Source organism: Grus americana, chromosome 4 (genome assembly GCF_028858705.1).
Source record: "Grus americana isolate bGruAme1 chromosome 4, bGruAme1.mat, whole genome shotgun sequence".
NCBI lineage: Eukaryota > Metazoa > Chordata > Aves > Gruiformes > Gruidae > Grus > Grus americana.
This window is the reverse complement of record NC_072855.1, coordinates 18,389,771-18,411,241: the sequence shown is the minus strand read 5'-3', so window position 1 is coordinate 18,411,241 and position 21,471 is coordinate 18,389,771. Positions and strand designations below refer to the sequence as shown.

Here is a 21,471-nt window from a genome sequence, read left to right as displayed (position 1 = left end):
ATATGGTTACAGGTGACTCAAAACCAGTTACTTTCATTTTCATATTAAAAAGCAATTATCTCAGTTTTCTTTGATTGCTATCATGTCAACAAAAATATGGAGGCTAGTTATTTCTGCTTGGGGTCAAACAGGTCAAGGTAACAAAGCCATAATAGCTAAATTAGGTGTCTCAGTTACTCCAAATACCACCACATTATTTTAAAAGTGCTATGGCTTGAGTAAGTTAAGTAATTAATATGATTCATGTTTTCACATTAGACATATTTAAATATCTACTCCTAATAGCATAAAAGATTTTTGCATGCCACAGATATTTATGTTGGTCCAGAAGAACAGCCTTAAGCCATATTTTTGTTTGCTTTCTGTTTAACATGATTTTCAAATTAAGGTTAAACCCACTATAAGCAGTTTCAGAGTGTTTGTTCTAATGAAAAAAATCAATAGTTATAAGTATCCCTGCAGATGCCTTTTGCCGAAATTAGTCAACTATATCACTTGGTAATGCAGATTACGTAAAGATTCAGTGAGCTGCCCACTTGCAGAATTAGTTTACAGCCCAGAAGCAAAGGAAATATTGCTTGTTAAAAAAATAAATGAAATTATGTTTTTAAAATTAAAGAAATAAAGGCAAATTTAACTGCAATTTAGAGACACCTCTCAATTATCTCAAAATGAAAAATACAAACATCCGTCTTGAGAGAAATATTTCACAAGAAAAAATTTTGTTTCCAATTTTACAAATCACATACTGTTACTTCAAGTAACAACATTTTATCTGATTTATATAAATTTGGTACACCATTTTTTCCCTGCACAGCATCATGGCAGGTGCTGTGAAAATACAAAAGAAAGCATAGCTCAGGAAAAGACCACAGATTAAGAGATTCTAAAACAAAGGGCAGGAAGAGTAATGTAGTAAAGTTTGAAGTCCAATAACTGCACGCCGTGATAACACATTTGACTTTTTCTGACTACATTTCAAAAGTTCATTCCGGTTCCACCAACACTTTCACTCAGCTAAATCTAAGGCTGAATGTTTGCTGTTGCTAGGATATAACTACTGCAAGTTGTACACCAAATGCACATATATAATTCTTGTTTCTGTCCTCCAAAAATAAATCACCTGATGAATTGTACAAGTTTTTGCAGCACTTCCAAAATCCATAAAAAGTCATCTTGCCTTCTCTAACCCCACATAAGTAGGGCTTATGTTTAAAGCAAAGCTACCATGGCATATTTGTTTTGCTCACTATGTTGTGAAGGCTAACCAAGTTTTCAGTTTTGAAACATGGCAGAGAATGAGAACTGAAGGTAGAAGCAAGTGATGGTAGGACAAGAGAAAAGACGCACATGGAAGCCAAGTTGCATAAAGTATTCAAGCTCCTAATTCATTTTTCTCTCTCAATTAAAAAATGAGCAGGTGATAGAGAAGCAACAATCAGTCCTTACAATGTCTTACAACAGTTTATCACCTAGATCTTCCATACGAGAAATGAATGCCAGAGATGAGGTATTACAAACCTAGGAGAGACACAACATGGTTTTAGTTACTTTAGTTTCTTCTTACAGGTAATGAACCTCAAACAAACATTTTTTAATACCCATTTTTAGATAGTCCTATTTTTATCTATGGATTGTAATTATAGCAAAAATAAAATTCACAGAACAGACTGACAGAGGACTTGCAGCACACGGGACCAAATTCACTCCAAAAACATCCAAGACAGAGGCAATAAGACCTTGTATTAGTAACAATGCACCAACATAGCAAAACTATGATAATGGCGCTTCCACACTGCAAGAAAGAGTAGTAATTGCTCTGATGTATTAAATTAGGGATTTCTATTTAGTTACTGGCTTACGATACCACAAAGCAAAAACTGTATACTCATTTTATACATATACTATATGCAGTAGCTTTTCTTTAATAATAATAATTTTGAAAGCCTTCTTGTTTTCTAAGAACTATAGTCACTGTTCAGAAGTGATGCTAATAAAATAATGCTGGTAATCAAAAGTTAACTAGTATTAGAATTGGCATGTTCTTACCAACTTTTCTGTTCATGAGCCTATTATTTGTTTCGATAAAACAATTTAAACATCGTATTTGAACTAAACCACTGCGGTAGAAAAAACACAAGAAGTCGTAACACTGGTAGGATGGACACAATGTATAGAAAACTTATTTTTTTCTATTTACCTCTAAGATGATACCACTCAAATCTACCACACGCACACACACTAAATAATCAAGTTTCCTTGTATGCAGGCTCCTAGAATGCCCCATAACAAATCACAAAAACTGAAATTAATTACTGAAAAAACCTAACACTTTCCTAGGAAGGATCTAGCAACAAGGTGGCCTCACAATTCATGTTCCAATAGATCTTTAATTGCTGCACATCCAGCACACTCCTGCAACAAGGTGGAGCACACCGTAACGTTATTGCGGCACATACATCGGTAGAAACCTACCCATTACTCTCATCTACTTGGATAGATGTAGGAGAGGCATTCACCAATATTGCCTTTTGAAAAGGGGAAACTCATTCTTGCTCCTCATTGGATTTTTAACATCCACAGCCACCTGTCCACAATTGGAATAAGATTTTGGAGGCTTTGGGATAATGAGAATTTTTCTAATGAGCAATTTCTCCAGAGTTGTTAAAACAGATTCAGACTGAGTATCAGTATCTTCTCTACAGATTTATGACTATAGTCTCACTTGCCATGATTACTGTTAAAAGGGAAATGACAAAACCAAAAATTAAGCCTCAAATGCAGCTACCTTAACAATTAGACCAGCACTTAAAGTATTTTAAAAGTTGCTGGTTTAGCATCTTACACACACCAGCTTTTTATCTGTTTTTCTTCATTCCTATCTGATGTTTTGTTTTTTTCTCTCTTGGCAAAGGTAAAAACAAAACAGCGCTCAGCAAATGACGCAAATCACAGGTTCTCGTGCAGCAGCTCTAAAACCAGACCCGAGAGCCGCCTGGAGAACTTTCCTCTTCTTTGCGTCAGCCGCCCGCAGCTTCCCCGTGCTGGGAGCGGGCAGCAGCACTCAGGGTAGCGGGCTGGATGAGTAATGATGTCGGTCCGACCGGACAACGGTAACCCTGGCAACTGTAACCTGCAATTCCTGCCTAACCATTGTGGGATTTATTGTGGCAGGGGCCAAAGAGGCCAAGAGTAAAATGAAGCAGAGAACTATGGTGTCTGACACATCTAGTACCACACACTTTAATCATAGCTGGCAGAAATTAATTCAGGAGGAATTTTTGCAAGGGCCCCCCATGCAGCGTGTTTTGTTGTTGTTGTTGCTGCTGCTCTGGCCTAAGGTTTTTTTAAAGGGTTGGGGGGGGGGGGGGGTTGATGTTTAGTATTTTTTTCCTTTAATTATTAGCTATTAGGATTTTTTTTTTATATAGTGACTAACAGACATGTCAAAATTGAGTGTTTATTGATCAGACTATATTAAGATTTTTTTATCCTTTACAGGAGAAACATCTTATTCACAATGTGTATCTTCTCAAGTATATTATTAGAAGGAAAATGTATCTAGTATCATACCACATCCACTAGAAGGATTGTTTTTTCAAAGCCAATATAGCCAACTTATAGAGCAAATATTGGTCAGTAAGGAAACTTAACCTTATTCCAAGCGCAAGAAATGTAAATCAAAAGGGACAAGCTTTGCGCATGGAATTCAATAACCTTTACATGCCACTGATTAATAAAGGTATCCTTTAAAACTGAATTTTCAAACAGCTCTAGGTCCAGCACTTGGTATCCTGCAGCAAAGGGCAATCAATGAACTGTGATCTAACCAGCCAAAGTAAGCAGTCAAAATCTATTTGCCTCAGATAAGCACTCACTAGCCTGTAGGAGTTCTCCGTACCAAGGTACCAATCGCCGATGCTAGACAAGATAGTGTGAGTGGGCACAGAGGTCACTGAAAACAACGCATCCCCTTCTCGCAGGAAAAATACTTGTTGAACGAGGACTTCTGTTGCCCCAGGGGATTTACAACAGCACCTTTCTTTTAACGGTACTGGATCAAAACAGAGGTTCATGTACATTTTGCTTTAAAAGATACCTTGCAAGGTAAGATTAATATACCCTACAGCACTACTTATACTATTTTTGGCATTAACTACTTCCCATTGAAATATTTATGTCAAAACACCTTTGCAGATAACTCTTAATGGGAAAATCAGTTTCTGCTTTGACTACAATTATTCATTTTAACTAGTTCCAGGAGATTTCTTGGAAGGCTGCTAAATCAGAAGGAAAGGAACGTGAAAAATAATTCGTTTAACTGCCTTTGAAAATCAAGTGTCTTTAGACACAGAAAATTATGCACTGTCTCTTTTAAACTCTCAACCTATCGCTTTCCTTTACTTACACTTCCCATCTGTCAACAAGTGCTTGTAATTTTATTACACTGTCCTGTAGTTTATGCAGAGTTGGTATTATTTTACAGAGTTCTGTTAATGGACTGGATAAATGGTAATGCTATTTAAACTAGTCTCCTGCTCCAGCAAACACAGCTGCAACTGTACTACTATTTCTAGGCAAACATCTTGACCTGAACACGCAGTGCTCTCTCAACCCGTCCAAAGAGAAATTGGAGCAGACAGCAAAGGGAAAGCATAGCCGGCCGCTGGCGGCAACCAACTGTGTCTAATCATAATTCATATACAGTGTACCCTCTTTCTTTTATATTGCATTTAGGCTACACAACAAGCATATGTGCTTCTTCACCTGGCATCTCATTTACAGCCAAGGGTCAAATGGTAATTATTATTCACAGAAGCTCAATAGTATGTTGAAAACTCGCAGTACACATACTGTTTGATTAGCTGTTAAATGCCAAAAATAAATACTAAACCCAAAGCATATTATACATTTTATTGATCATGTTTAGAGATCTTTAATTTTCCTTAGAAATATATTTATTTGGATGTAAATACATATAAGCATTACAATGATACATGTAAAAAAAATCAAATCATTTTATATTCTTCTTAGTGATCAAGCTACATATAATCTGAAAACTGATGAAGAACATTTAACTAGCATCAATCCCTTTGTTGGCCTGACTTTTTTTTAATTATAAATTCAATGTTAAGCAACTGTGGATTTTCAGTATCGCTCATATTTTCTTTTAAACATGAATACATTATAACCAGACATTCACTTTCATGGTCTGATCACCAATAACCCTTAGGCAGAGGAAATTTAATACTGTGAAGCCAGTGATCTCTTACTTTCCACCATATATGCTATGAGCAGTTGTGTTCTTTATGTCAAAGGCCATTATAGATTTAAGACTAGCATCAAATATACACTTCTGAATTAAATATATTCAAGTATGATTTTGCCTGAAGTGTGCATCCATTTTTTGTCTGCGAATTACGGCTCATTTCTATTTTATATGAATTTAGATAACAACCATTACACTATAGGTGGAATAATAAAATGATCATAAATTCCCTTCATTTTCCTTCCTGATGGAAGTAATATCTTTATCATGGCTGATGGAAATTATAAGAGACTCAATTGTTAATATATAAAACCACATATGAATATATTATAGCAGAGTAAAATACTTTAGTTTGTCAGAACAAAAGCCTTCAGGAGCTTTCTGGCCTAGTAATTTAACAACTTATAGCATCTACAGGGAAGTTCTGGAAATAAAACATGCATGCAAAGGAAAGAAACAAAAATATTAGTGTAAACATTTACTTCTGTATAACAGAGTCATTTTCAGTTTACCATTTCATATGACTATGAGAGGGGCAAAAAGAACTATTATTTCACAATATTAAACCAGAAATCAACTCCTAAAAATAAAAGCTTCATTACAAAATTTGTTCTCAAGAATATTTCCATATACTAAAGTCGAAATAAACCAGAGGAACCCCACCTTCCTCCACCTTCACTTTTTTCCCCCCAAGCACACAAGGGGTGAAACTCAGCAAGATCAGCAATTTCAACAGCAGAAACATCACCTGAAATCTAAAGAAACATCAAACACATATCTAAGTAAAACAGGGCTGAATTTGTACCTCCTTTTCGAAGCCCACTTAAGCACGTCGTTTCCCTTCCATACTATATACTGTAACTTAAATGTACCTTGAAATTTATTTTATTACAATAACTGATCATGTAAATAAACACAGATATCAGTATCTAAACTTCATTCTATGTTTTTACTGCAACAGAAATAAGCGGATTCTTAAAAGGGCCAATAGGTCAAAACATTAATTTAAAAATATTACCAAGAGTAAAACATTATCAATCCAACGACTACAATCAAAACAAAAACTCATTACCCAATTTGATATTGTTTCTATTTAAGTTAAAACATTTCATAGTTTTTTTCTTCCCAGAGTTTATGTTACTGCCTTTGTTTTCTTTCTGAGCAGACACAGGAGAGACTTCTCCACAGACCTACCATTTGCCAACGCTATGATTTTTCTGGTCAAGTATGTACAGCCACAAAAACAGAACATCACAAAACCAAAGTGCTTATACAGTGCTACATCCCTGGGTCAGAATCTCCAAGGGCATTTTTTTTATTTAACACAGAAACCAAAAAATAAACAGGAGAAAAGGAAAGTATTATTTCAGTAAAACTTCATTACAAAAATGGGAATGGATGAAACAATACTTAAGAGTTCTAAGAGACAAAATATTTAACCTATTTAAAAAGACCCACAAATTTGCAAAGCAAAGAAAGTATTCAGCTTAAGAGATCAGTGTTCCTAGATGCATTTTAGATGCGTTTGAGGAAAAAGACAAAAGACTTAATGCAAGACAGAATAACAGACCCATTGCAATTTTTTCAGAATAATAGTTACTGGATCATGCCTACTTACAGCCTGTACAACTTCGGTGTCCCCAGAAAGAGCAGTTCAGAAAGCAACTGGAGGTTATTTCTGTTTAGGCGCCTTTAGAAAGAAAAAGAAAAAATTGCGTTAAATTACAAGTGCTACAGCAATGCAATGCAACCACTTTGAGCAGGCATCCCAGTACTGTAACAAGCTGATTTTAAAGACCAGAAAGGCTATGTAATGCCGGTCCATTAGCGGAGACATGGTCCAGCAGTAAATTTACCATGGCCTAATTACATTTTCTGGTTTCCCCAACAGACCATATTACCTATTTTATGAAAGATTTTGAATTTCTGTAGTGTGAATCAATCACTAATTCAGGACTCTATCCTGCATAAACAACCAGAAAACTAAAAAATACAAAATCAGCAGTGTAACCAATTTGCCACCAACTCTGTGTTCCTCTTGGTATAACGATGCAGACATACATTTTTGTGACTGTGAAAAGGTTCAAGGGAACATGTACCAAATGCATACACTTAGTTAAATAGTGAGATAATGTATCTAAAGATCCATATAACCTATTTAAATAAAAAAAGCTAAGAAAGCTGTTACAGAAACACTGATCAAATAAAAGTCAGGAAAAAAAAAAATCAAAGTCTGAGCTTGTATTTGGCATTGCAGGGTTTTTTTTTTTGCATGCAGTTTTCTTTCTATAGCTGTAAATATACACCAAGAGGAAGTTAAATTAAAAAAAATAAGTTGCACATAAGACAGTACAAAAGAAAAACGGCAACTGGAATCTGGAGGACACCCATTTGTCTACAAAGTTTCTCACTGAACATGCTGACCAGGGTTAAACCTGCTCAGTTTGAGGTGACAAGTTCAAAGCCCACTGTAGTATAGCCATAGGCAACAGAACAACCACTAGCCAAGACAAATATATTCCCTCTTCATGATCTTTTTTTCAAACATACAATGCAGATTATTCTTTCTAATGTGTATAAGTGACAGCCCTGGAGCATACAGTTGTATCAGTCCAGAATTCAAGCTCAAAACAGGGTTTTAGTTGCTTTTAAGCAATGCACCACACATGCCACCTGCCATTCAAGAAAAGCAACATACTGAAAAAACCTGGTTTGTTCCACCAACCTCATCATGGGTCCTAGTTTGCAATGCACAGTGCTTCTCAATATACTAATTCTAAGGCATTCCTGGACTCCAGGCTGCATGGTATTTTCTGATATTTATTTCATCCTTACAGTGGTGATGTTATACAAGCCAATAGGCTGCTACCAAGACACTCTACAAGGTGAAAAAAAAGATACTGGACAGCAGTTCTGCAAAACTAAGTTTTAGAACTTCATAGAGCTTCAGAATTTCTTCTTTGTTAGTCTTAGGGTTGAATTCAAACAATTAAGACTGTTTAGGCCTCTCAGGGCTGATGTTTCATAAACACTGTTCCATCTAAAGGTCTTTTCAATTCAAAGGTTTTTCCATAAATTCCCATGTACACACACACTTACACACTCAAGATCCAGTTGTAGTTCACATACTTACTGCTTGCTTAAAGTTCAACATGACTACTGATGAGAGCAAAATCAGAGTGATTTTATGTATTCACAGGTTTGCTCCCACCTTTCAAGCAATAAGAAAGCAGTCAGCTTTTTGAGATCTAGATACCCATAATTTTCCAGTTTTAGTGTCAGGTTCCTTATCCTTAGTCAAACATCAGAAAACCTAATTTCTTTAAGCAGATGAAATTTCAATCACATTTAGAAGATTAAAGAGAATTTAGAGTGAAAGAAAGATCTCAAAAAGTAAAGACTACAGTACTGGGATAAGTGAGATGAGTGACGATGCAGTCAAGTAAGAAATAGAAAAAAGTGCTTAATCCAGTAACAACAACAAGAATTTTGATCTTGCAAGTCATTATTTCCAAATCAGTAGAAAGGAAGTTTTCAGTATAAAAGAAATATAGACCTATAAAGAAGTTAATGACTAGTAGAAGACTTCTGCTTTGAACATTGTTAAGAAAGAAAACCTTACCTACATAAAAACCAAGAAAGTGTAATAATGTAGAGATTTTGGACCTACTGCATTTTCAAAATAAGGTCATTTAAAAATAGACATTTTCTTACCTTTAGAAAATTTACATATAAAAGTATATACTAAAACCACAAAACTGTAGTAGGAAGAAAATTGTTTCAAAGTAACAATTACATTTGTGATCAGAAGAGTCATGTAAAAATGGAATTCTTAACAACTGAACCTGAACAAATGGTTAAATAAAGAGAAGTAAAATTCATTCGTCCCTTTTCTTTGCTAAATAGGTAGTTCTGACTTAAACCTCTTAAGTCCATGATTACAGATCAAAAGTACATAGGAAAACATGCAGGGTAAAGACTTTGGGAAGTTAGTCTCCAACCAGAAGCTATTCAGGACAGAAATCTCTGTTGATATTTTTATAAGGACTCTACTAGTCTGACACTAGACAATAATGGTGAGCTGTAACTGAAGGTGCAGTGAAATCACTCTATCTCTTTGTTTGTAGAAGTTCCGTATAATACAACGATATAGTACTAACTGATGATAAAGTTCTTCAAGCAGGCTGCCTTTTGCTAAATGCAGTAACAGTCTTAGAAGGACACACTTAGCGTCACTTTAGAAGGATACTTCACAGGCAAAATAGTTATGTACTAGCACAAGTAGCGACACCACCTTAGATCAGGAGTTTCTGTTATTACCTGTACTCCACATGGCCCACACAACTGAGTATACTGTTAACATACTGATGCATGTGCAGACTTTAACATTTAAGCTTTAGACAGTAAGTCAAGCTCATGAAATGACCTAACAATAAATAGCACTACCCTCATGACTCAACAGCTTCTACCAAGTGAGCTTGGCACTTCGCTTTTCAACCTACATTTTTACTCTGCCCTTCACAAAATTAAAACATTTGTTCTTTGAGCACTAAGTGAACTGAGGGAACACACGAACTGAATTATCGATCTTTAATGAATCCTGGGTTTTTTTAGCTTCTGCTTGGAATGATCTCATCCCACTCACTGTAGTTTCTTTTAGAACTAAGCTTTCTCTGTCAAAAATCTGACCATTCCTTACTGCCTGTGCCTAAGAGTATCAAACATTACTAATGTACATGAAGGCAATAATGGGAAACATGTCCTTTATCATACTTTAGAAAGAGGCTTCAGCTACTCTCTACATCTAACAAGTTATAACAGATGTTTTCAAAGGGGTCAATTTTTTGTTCTTAAGTCTTCTATAAGGAGATTTTATCAATGAGACTTGACTGAAATGAATTTTTCAAGACTACAATAGATAGTTCTGTTTAAAAAAATACTATGAATGCATGTGTTAGTGAATATGAAAAAGGATGCAGGTTAAATCTGGAATACACAGACTAGTATCACAGCACCCAAGAGGTTCCAGTTGTACAGTCACTATGAAGAGTTTTCAATCTTTGAGACAGAGCCACACAAGGAGTCCAGAAAACACATTCGTGTTTTTAAAAAGTTTACTACTAATGCACATGGTTCTCCAATAATGGCATTTCCACTTTTTCAGCTGATCTCATGCCTTATTTTGTCTGAAATAGCAACACCTGTCCAGGACACACAGACATAATGCAATAAGAGCGAGACAGGCACGATCTCCTTTTTCCCCAGAAGCTGAAACCTGAGGTAAGCAAAAACTTGGAAGAACAAAATGGATCACAGAATCCATGACTCTAGATTGCAAAGAACTACAGCTACTGCAGAGTAAATACAACCAGAAAAAAACCACTACATTTCCTTTCAATGTGTGTTGGCACGCAGCTAGCTAGCAGACAGCGTTTCCCTTAGGGCAACGTGAGAAGAGAAATTTCAGTTGCATCAACTTCACTGCTCTCCCAGAACTGGCATGAAGTTCAAGGTGAAGTCACACTGAAGAAACAATGATCAGATATTCCGCACTGCTACCATTCAGTTTCCCAGCTGAGCTAGAAAAAATTGTGCTTCTCAGGCAAATGCAGAGAGCTTAGAAGAGATGAAGTGTTAATAGGGCAAGCAACAGAAAACGTTCTAGAGAATCTCTTCTAATATTGCAATACCTTGGACTGTAAAGTCCCTTGGTAGTGGCCAGAAATAAATGGATGAGGGTCCAACATCACATAATTCTTTCAATTTAATAAAACTGAGGCACAGTTGCAATTAAAATATATATAACTTATTTTTCTACTGTTAATGAATGCAGCTTTAGGAAGAGCCTGGGCAAACTGACAGACTGGCACAGGTAAATTTTTGAGCTCTTCATGACGAATTCAGAGTCCACATACTACCTAAATTACACAAAGTATTTTAAATACTTCAGCTTAAAGCTCCCAGAGCTAAGTCTTCTAAACATAGTAACGATTAGAAAAACCATCTTAAAAGTGAAGTGACAGAAGAAACATACAAATATACTCAAAAGTTATTACAACTTTCAGAAGGATTAATTTAAGGAAAAAGGACAATCTTTGACAGATGGGCAGGCAATAGTCTTTAAAGGAAGCTTGATACCAACAGGCAGATAAAAAGTAGGTACGGACAAGCAAGAGGTTACACTGTCAAACAGACAACAGTAAGGTAAGCAAAAATACTAGCTTGATTTAAGTTATTGGTTCTAGAGAACAGGCTGCCTTTGCAGAAATAGGTGCATATCTGGGTTTTACTTGTCTTCTGCATGCAGTCAGAGGATATGTAGAGGATGATGGAGTTAGAGTAAATTGGTGGCAGAGCACATTATGCTCCCAGTGACAGGTATCCTAACCCAATGAAGTCTGGCCATGCACCAGCCCGTTCTGATGTCCCTCTCAAGTTTTCATGCATGAGAACTATGATCCAGTATCAACCATGCACAAGTGAGGAAAGAAAAAGAAGAGTCTTAATTACAGTCTCTGCAATTGCTCATGAGCAGGTCTGTATTTGTTTCCCAGACTTGTTACAACCTTCACTGTAACTTGCTTCTCATCCCATTGTAATCAACTACACACAGCCAGAGAAGCTGGACGAGATTGCACAGCCTCCCCGGGCAACTGAGTTCTTCCAGTACTTGACTGTCCTCACAGTGAAGAAGTTTTGCCAGTCATAACATCTCATTTCGACTTATGCTTGTTGTCTCACTACAGTGATGAGCCTTGATGAACTTCTTGATAACCACCTCACAGGTACTGGAAGGCTGCTACTTTGTCCTCCATAAGTCATCTTCCAGGGGGCTTGAGTTCAAGTAAATGCAATTCTAGCCATAGGTCACCTAAAATAACAGAACCCTTCAAAGATAACTTGAGAAATGATTGAAGTTAAGAGTTGTTCCAAGTAAATTATAAATCAGTTCACTCTAATTAGAAACAGCCTGTCCCATTGGATGCAAGACTGAAAGCCTTCCAAAACCCTAAATATAAGGCACAGATGCTTTTTATTCTACCACCATTGCTTCAGGAAGAAGGATAGAAGGCTTCCAACTCAAAGTTAATGATAGCAGAAGTCATTATTTTTCATTCCTCCTTCAAAGTTAGCTGACAAGTAAATACACATAGTAACACACAGTACTGTGTAGCTTAGAAGTCCTACTCTTCAAAGGAGCACATCCATACCTACTGTTTGATCATCTGCAGAAGACATTACTATCACATCCATTTAAAAATACCACGTAACATCTTTTCACTGAAACTCATTTGCAGAATATGCATAACCTTAAAAAGGACACAAACATTTTTTCACTAAGTTTCAATTTCAAATGAAAGGACATGTCAGTAAACAAACTGCTGAGTGTTCATGCAACAGCACTTTCTACTCACAATGACTCATGAGAAATGACTCCTCAAGTTGTTACAGGAGGTTACAGGGATATGCATCTGCTGGGAAGGTCTAATATCAGTTCAGGCTTCATGAGCTCAGGAAATACAAAATCAACCTACAAAACAATCCAAGTATCTTAAGACGGAAAGCTAGTGCACAGCACCCAAATCATCTCCATGGACTGGTTTAACCATCAAGTCCCAGAAACCTGACCCTAGATATAATAGGGTCAGAGTAAGTGATGCCTACTTCCTCACCAGAGAACTTATACAGCACCTGAACTTAGGCTTATGTCTGCAAGGAAGGCAAGCCTTATTACTCTTCCACAAAAACGGTGTAACTATATCTGCCAGAGGCAGAGAAAATCTGTGCATCTGTGTCCAAAGCCACAATCTACTGAACTTCAACACCTCTGGCAACTGCTACTTGTGAATGTGACTTGCACGAACATGTCATCAAGCCAGAAGAAAGCCCAACAACTAAGAGCTAAGCAAAAGATTGTGCCTGTTCTTCCAGTAAGAATTCTCTGGAAAGATCTTCTCTAGTCAAACTACTCATGATCTCATTAAACCTAGCAATATCAAGTTTACTGACCAGATGAATAAAAACTGGAATCTGAAAAGTTCAGGGCTGATCTCACAGCATTTGGATGCCCAGGCTACAATTTTCCCCAGGTCAATAACCACTTAATCAGGGCTCCATTTTCCAGGCTAAATAGTGACTAGCTAAGACAGACGTCTAAGTTACTTTCAATGTTATATTAAATTCCAATTAGCTATTCATTGTAGTAAAAAATTTTTCTGAAAGAAGCAGGACTCTTACATAGGCACTACTGATAGGCACTCAGTTTCTTACTTCTGTAGGAAGTGGTGAAAAACCACTTTGTAAACTATAGTAGTACATTGTACTAGTGTACACTACTTGAACCCTCATGTGTTTTCTGTCCATCGTTTTCTTCTCACAAGGGGTTGCTGTCAAGTCCAGAATTACCACATTCCTCCCCTACTGATTTTCCAGATATTATGCAGAACGCTGTTCTTCACAGAGAATCAGGAATCTATACTCAATTTGCTTCTTTTAAGAGGTTTTCAAATATTAGCAGAGCTAGGGCAAGGGCTTTGTTTAGTTGGGTTTTGGGTTTTTTTTTTTTGCTAAGAAGGGAGAAACTAAGGCTGTTGTTCTCTGAACACTTCATTATTCCTTACTTTTTCAACATAAAGGATATTTTTACAAATAGCTGGTGATTACTCTTATTAATTCTGCCTATGGCATTAAAAAAGCGTGAAACAGCACAATTCAGGAAACTACAGGCTGGCAACCCCACCTTGATGCCTGGGAAGGTGACAGAGCAAAACAGAAGCTGCTTCTAGACACACTAAGGACAAAATGATGACTGGGAGTAGTCAGCATGGATTTACAACTGGGGAAATCATGCCTGATATTCTCCTGCAACAAATAAGGAAGACTGTAGGTGAGGGGGAAGTAGTGGATGTTTATCTTGACTTTAGTAAAGCTTCTGACACTGTCTCCCGGAACAGTTGTCCTCAGACAAACTGATGAAGCACAGGCTACAAAAGCAGATGGTGAGGTGGACTGAAAATTGTCTGAACTGGCAAGTTCAAAGGGTTGTGATGAGTGGCACAAAGTCCAGCTGGAGAACAGTGACTACTGGTGTATCGCAGGGATCAGTACTGGAACAGTAGTGGCTCAACACCTTCACCAACAACCTGGAAGATGGGGCAGAATGCACCCTCAGCATGTTTGCAGACTGGTGCACCAGGTGGGTGTGCTGCCAGTCAGAGGAATCTGGACTGGCTGGTCAAAAAAGAACCTCATGAAGCTCAAAGGGGAATGCAAAGTCCTGCACCCAGGGAGGAAAATCCCCATGCACCAACAGACACTGGAGGACAACCAGCTGGAAATCAGCTTTACAGAGAAAGGCCTGGGGGCCTGGTGAACAAGAAATTAAACTGGTGCCAGCAATGTGCCCTTGCAGCAAAGGCCAGCAGCATCCTGGGCCGTATGAGGAAAAGCATCGACAGCAGGTTAATCTCCTCTATGCAGCACTGGTGAGACATCTGGAGTGCTGCATCCAGTGCTGGGCTCCCCACTACCAGAGTGACATGGGCATACTGGAGCAAGTCCAGAGGAGGGACACAAAGATTATTCAACAGATCGAATCACCTGTCACAACAGGAGAGGTTGAAAGAGCTGGGACTGGGAAGGCTGAGAGGGATCTCAATGTGTATAAATAAGTGATGCACTTCCTTCCCAAGTAAGGAAGACTGAGCCAGACTCTTCTCAGTGGTACACAGTGAAAGGACAAGAGGCAACAGGCACAAATCAAAATACAGGAAATGACGTCTAAATGTAAGAAAAGTGTTTGACTGTGAGGGTGGTCAAACGCTGTAACAGGTTTCCCAGAGAGGCTGTAGATTCTCCGTTGCTGAAGACATTCAAAACCCAACTGGAAAAAGCCCTCAGCCACCTGCTCTGACCGACCTTACATTAATCAGTGGCATGGGACTAGACAACCTATGGAGGCTCCTTCAAATCTCCACAATCCCATGAAATCTAATTCATTGGATTTTATTGTATGAAGTATACCACAACGAAGGAAACAGAAGTTATAAAACCTTCATAAAGTAATATGGGATCAAGTATCAGATGAAGCAAGTATGATCTTTGACAACATTTGGGATTACTTCCAAGAAAAAAAAATAGGCAAAGAAGGAGGGGAGGGGAAGTTGACCTATTAGATGGAATTAGCTACAGTTTTGGCAGATAGTTTAGAAAGGCAAAAAGGGCCTGCAACTAGTCTAGATAGGCTTGTAACTGTCTTTCTGGCACCAAGTTACCACAGTAAGTCTTCATTCAAGTATTCTTCGGTAGCACCTGCACAGGCATCCTGCCAAACTAAAGTCAGAAAGGCTGGTGTGTCTTAAAAAAAAATATTAAGGGAGACTTTGCCACATTGTATTTGATTATCAGTCTAGACTATTCTTAAAGACAAGCCAGCACAATGCACTACATACTATGAAGGAAAATAAAACATTTCTTCCGATAAATTTCAAACAGATTCTTCAGGGTAAATGAGGTAATATAACAGTATGAGTCACTGAAGTGGCAGCCATGAAGCCAGATCCCGCGTACATTTTGGAGTTTAACTGCAAAATTCCAGATAGAACTGTGGCTTCTGCAGTTAAAATAAGGAGCATGTTAGATGCTCTCTGAAATATGCTATACTAAAATGTAATGTGCAATGACAACTCAATTTTTACCTGTGGCCATCTAACATTAAAACTGGTTTGGTTTGGTTTTGGTTTTTTTTTTTTTTAAATATTGAACTGGCTTTGCAACAGATAGATGTGATTTTAAACAGTAAAACTAAAATGTATAGCTTTAAGTTTAATATCAGTGCTCTATAGCATCAATTTAAAATAGATTCCGAACACAAAACGCTATCTGAAACAAAAACATTGACACAACAGTTCTGTAGAATCAAATTTGGTTTCAGCGTTTTGCAACAGTGCAAATTACCCATTTCAGAGGAAGCGAGAAAGAAGAGCATCCAGCAAACAATGTCACAAAGGATGAGCACAAAACAGATGTGGGAAAAATAAACAGCCTTCCTGCCCTGGAATTTGTAAAAAGGTCTGCAAAGAGCAAACAGGACTTCTCACTGCAATTTGACTTCTAGACCTATAAAAGGAGTCCCATGAGAAAAGACGCTCAGATGAATAAAATATACTAAAAATAATAGTGAACGTTTACAAGGCTTTTAAAAGAACATCGGTCTTGGAGTTAAAGTTTTATCAAACCTTTTGTAGTATTCTTCAATCAAAATATAGCTATATGAGCTGATTTTTAAGGTGCTATTAGAACACTACATCTTTTTAAATACTGTCTTCGAAGACAGCCTTTTTCTATTTCTGATTTACCAGAAATTAGAGAGAAGATATTTCAAGTTGCTTTGACAAAAGTCTGCTAATACATAATAATTACCGTAGTAATTTTTATTATTATTTTTAAACTATAAATACAGGTACCCCAGTACAATTCATGTAATACGGTCTCACATTACTTTGGTAAGTGATTCGCACTGCAGGCTTCGTGGTCTCCTCCATGTTCTAAAATGAGGAATGCACTATGCATTGCCCTTAAACTATGTAGGATTAGCTGAGAGAAGGATTTTTTAACATCTGTGATTAACGAGGAGTAACTGTTCACTCCCTTCAGGGCTGTTCAGAAACGTATTCTCTACCTGAAGTCGTTATTCTTCCACTACCCATCACACACGCGTGAAGGTATTAACCCTTCAAATGCTCATATATTCAGACTGAAGCCAGACAGGTGATTAAGTATCAGTGCTTTAAGGAGGAGAAAAATCAAACCGCAAGCAGCCTTAAAAAACAAACACATGCATTAGCACTTCAGGTTGTAGGCAATCCAACCCAGACATTCCCGGCTGCAGTAGTCAGAAACTACTTAGAATGTACCCCGACTGAAAAATTAATTCTCAAGCTTCAGTAATGAATTTGCACACCAAAATGAAGACCAGGATTCAGTGAGAGAAGAAACTGGAGACTAGCTAAAGAGCTAAGAACTCATTCTAATAGCTCAGTATAACTTCCATACTATGTAACACAAGGTCGTATTGCCAAAAAAAACCTGCTTTCATTGAGACTACGTGTAGTCAAGCACAACAAGATGAAATATCGTTCATTTATTGGCTGCTCTTTTAGCTATGATAGTGATACAAATGATTCCTGGAACAGTTGCGGTGACTCCACTGCTAACATAGCATTTTTCACCAGGGGTCCTAAAATTCCACATTAGCCTTTAAACTTCACATCTAAGATTCTGTAAATTAAAAAAAAAAAAAAAACAAAACCCAAACAACCAACCCACTAGGTTTTGCTTCAGTTAAAATTGTCATTATGTCCAACATCTAGCATTTTTTCCAGCAGTCCCTTCTCCTGAACTTTGATTACATATCTCTGTAGAAGTGAAACCTGGGGTTTTCAACACCTGTTTTCTACAACTGAAAGGACTATATTCTGTCAGAGATTCAAAACCCAGAAAGAAAAAGTTCAGACCAAAATTAATTATTCTGGGATTAATTTATTGACTTAGCTCACATTTAAAGAATCACAGATAATCCTGCTAGTCTTTTTAAAAAAGTTACTATTTTCCTACTTGGAATTTACACTTTATGGACAGAGCTAGTCAAATAAATGGAATAAAATGGTAATCTCATGCCACACATCAATATATAATAAAAAGTTAGCACATAGGTTTATTTTAATCTCTGGAAAATATGTTTTATCCCATCAGCGATACAGTAAGTTTGCACCCTAAGAAAGAACATATATATAATATAGCACGGTCCTGTCCTAGACTAGACAAAAAGAGCAGTAGTAGTTTATCTAGCCTACTTTGAAACAGCTGCTAACTCCCTCAATAATTGCCCAGGCCTGGTGGGCAGTATTGGCCAGGACAAGCTGTATTTGTTTTTATCCTAGATGGAACATTTTATTTCTTAGGCCATCCTGCTATGCGCGCCTTTATAAGATGAGATGCTCTGTAAATCGCCATATATTCAGAGATCACGGTAACTCATATGTGAGTTCTGGATTTCCTAATTCCAAAACCTGCTAATACAGCCTAATAGTTTACCACATTTATTAGACTAGGTTAGAGCCCAAACAGATAACTCTAAACATGTAATATGTGAAATACACCTAAAAGCCACTTTATTATACTGAATCCCATTTAATAACTTTGACAAGCTTGACTCCTATGTATTGAGGTTAATTAAGCCCTTGCTACAGAACCTGCAAACATATAGCAGTTTCACATATAGATTTATATCCAGAAAAGAAATCCAAGTAGTACTTCGGTTTGTTTACCAAGTAGGAAAAAAAAAAAACTTTCCTTGAAAGTATGTAGTTGAAATATACTTTTCCTTCTGTGCAGTGACACATCTAAAAGTTTCAAATTGTTCATCAACAGCGTGAACAAAACTTTAATAATTTTCAGTACTACTCAAACACTCATAAGTAAATATTCTCAAGTTTTAATAACCTGTTTTAATGTACTTGTTGAGATGGACCCCCAATAAATAGCAAGTACAGACAACTCCTCAGTTTGTTATTTTAGAACAGTGCTGTAAAAAATTTAGAAAAATGCATGAACTATAACAAAACATTTAATTCTTGAAATATTTCCCTCTCCATCATTTAGTGATACATTGTAAGAAGCGTGAAAATACAACATAGATAGCTTTCAGTTTAAAAACTATTTCAAGTACCAACTTGAAGTTCAGTCCTTACAGCATTCTTCCACTGAACTCAGGATTTCAGCTTACTCACATCATGTAGCTCAGGGGGGCTGTTTTTTGGGGAGGTATAGGGGGTAAATATTCAGATACTAACCCAGAAGTTGCAGTTCTAGAGTGTGTAACATTTTACCTCATGCTAGTTTTTAGCAGAGGTAGGTTTTGTGGGGTTTTGTATTTGGTTTTGGTTGTTGTTTGTTTTGTTGTTTGGGTTTTTTTTTTTTTTAAGTCTGCACAGATAGCTCTTTAGAACTGCTAAGACAATAAACACACATTTTAGAAATAAATTCTATTAATTCAATTATCAAAAGTGTAGGGGCTCGGCCTGGAAACTTTCTAGGCCACACAAGTAACCTTTCTCACAAGAGTAATCAGTAGGACTACTCATGCAAAACAAGTTATTCACGTGGTAAATGTCTGCAGAATCAGACTCCAAATTAGCATTTTAGGGGCATACTGCTGCCTCAATGGATTATTCACAAATACAGGAAGAAAAAATGTGGGTAGTTTTCAAACAATTGCTGTAAACTCTTCCTATCCTTACATTTTTTGGATGTTTAGCATAGTCTTAAAATGATCACAGCTGGCATCTCAACTACTAAACATAGAAACATTATTAGGAAAAATTATTGTTAAAACAAAAAAATTCATAAATGAAAAGGTAACTGCTTTGCTACATAAACAAATGAAGAGTATATTTAGCCCTCCAAATCTGACTGCATTGTATTTCTGGAGTACAAAGAACTGTAAGGAAATTTTAGACTTCAGCAGCTTATAATAGAACCAGTTCAACAGTGTATAGCAGCTGTCTTCAGCCAAATTTTATACTTCTCTCCAGATGACAATAGCTTGTAAAAACATTGGGATACTTTGAGCAGTAGCTTCAACACCACAGAAGAAGGTGGTCTACACTTCTTAAAATAAATTGACTACACTTTTTAAAAGTCATTTTTAAAGCTGTGTCTAATAACAGTGTTAGTTTTCAGAAAGTGGAGATTTTCAGTTTATCTTCATCTTGTTTCTTAAGAGACTATTTCAAACTATTATAAACATTATACCAAGATGACAGCTTTATAAAGAAAGAAGAAACAAGCGTTTAGTTTCACATTCTAGTAAGGAATCATTTCAAAAGGTTTTGTCTCCCATAACAAACAGTGGTCCTTGGAAATTCTAAAATGTTGTGGAAATTCTCCATACCTTGAGCCTTTGTGCCTTCCCACCATGAAGCACAGTGAAACCCACCACCGATACATCACTGTGACCTATGTAAGACAGGTTTAGACAACGTAACACGACACATCCCGATCCCTTCTTTACGGGACCTGCCATGTACTGAACAGCCACATACTCTTAGAGGCCCTACTCATAGGAACACGGGCTCATCATACAGGTTACTAGTTAATATAGAAAGTCTTGCAGATGTTAAATACAGGACAGCCAAGATCATAATTAATCCAAGAGTTTTTGACACTGCTTCAGGATGTACACAAAGGTCCAACCTGTCCCACTGATTAAAAACGGGCAGTACGTACTGAGGAGGGTTGTACCATCAGACAGAGCATCTACACAACGCAACAGACCACTGATTCAGCTGTTCAAGATACATGCTGTGAAAAAAGCCATATTCATGGCAGGCTTACGAGGTCAGGTAGCGTTGCACCAAATTGGTCTGGACCAGAGCTAGTAGCCCCGTAAGAGCTGAGCCTTCAGACAAGACTGATGGAGACTGTAACTAAGTGAACACTGCAGCCTATACCCATTTATTTGGCTGAAGACTTTTCAGAGAAGTATCCAACTAAAAGGCTTATAGCAACATCACTTTCAGCCTCACCAGGATCTCTCCAGCAACTGAAGTTCCACAAACCTAAAACTTAAGTAAGTTGCTAGTTTCCATCTCGTTTTCCCTCCCAGTTCTTACATAGTAGGTACTACTATACAATCACTTATTGCTAACTGAACATTTTTACTTTAAAATGCCAGCAGGACTGCTGTAGTAACAATCACTTGTTATGGCAGTATTTATTGTGGTTTTGGTTTCCATTGCACTTCTACAATTACACTGGTGTGACACAAATTCCTGTTATAGAGCATATTAGGTCTAAATAGCTTTGTGTACATACTACTACATATATCTACTGTACTAGAGATTTGTTGTTGCTTAACTACTAAACTACAGGAGAAACATTTCTATCCACCTGAGAGAGGTATACATAGATTTAATCAAATCATATTTTAAGTAGTTCTCTTCTGAAGAGCAAGCTGAGAGTTTCTTCTCTCAGAGATTAATTCTGCAAAGTGCTTCAGGTCTTTACTTCCCTTAGAGGGAGTTGAGGATATTCAGCATTTTGCATCAGCAGAGCTACAAATGAGTATTCACGACGAGTAACTCACTGATCAACCAAACAGATCCTTGGAAATTAGAGTAACTGTTCTAAAAAAGAAATTA

The 21,471-nt window shown here is 37.1% G+C and overlaps 1 protein-coding gene across 2 annotated transcripts in view; it reads right to left on the bottom strand.

The window, feature by feature from the left end:
* Positions 1-21,471, bottom strand: part of SLIT2 (slit guidance ligand 2) — a 268,226-nt gene that overhangs the window by 239,130 nt on the left and 7,625 nt on the right. For both annotated transcript variants that reach the window (XM_054825079.1, XM_054825078.1), the window contains exon 4: positions 6,888-6,959. In XM_054825079.1, coding sequence (XP_054681054.1) covers positions 6,888-6,959 — 72 coding nt within the window. The remainder of the gene's footprint in view (positions 1-6,887; positions 6,960-21,471) is intronic.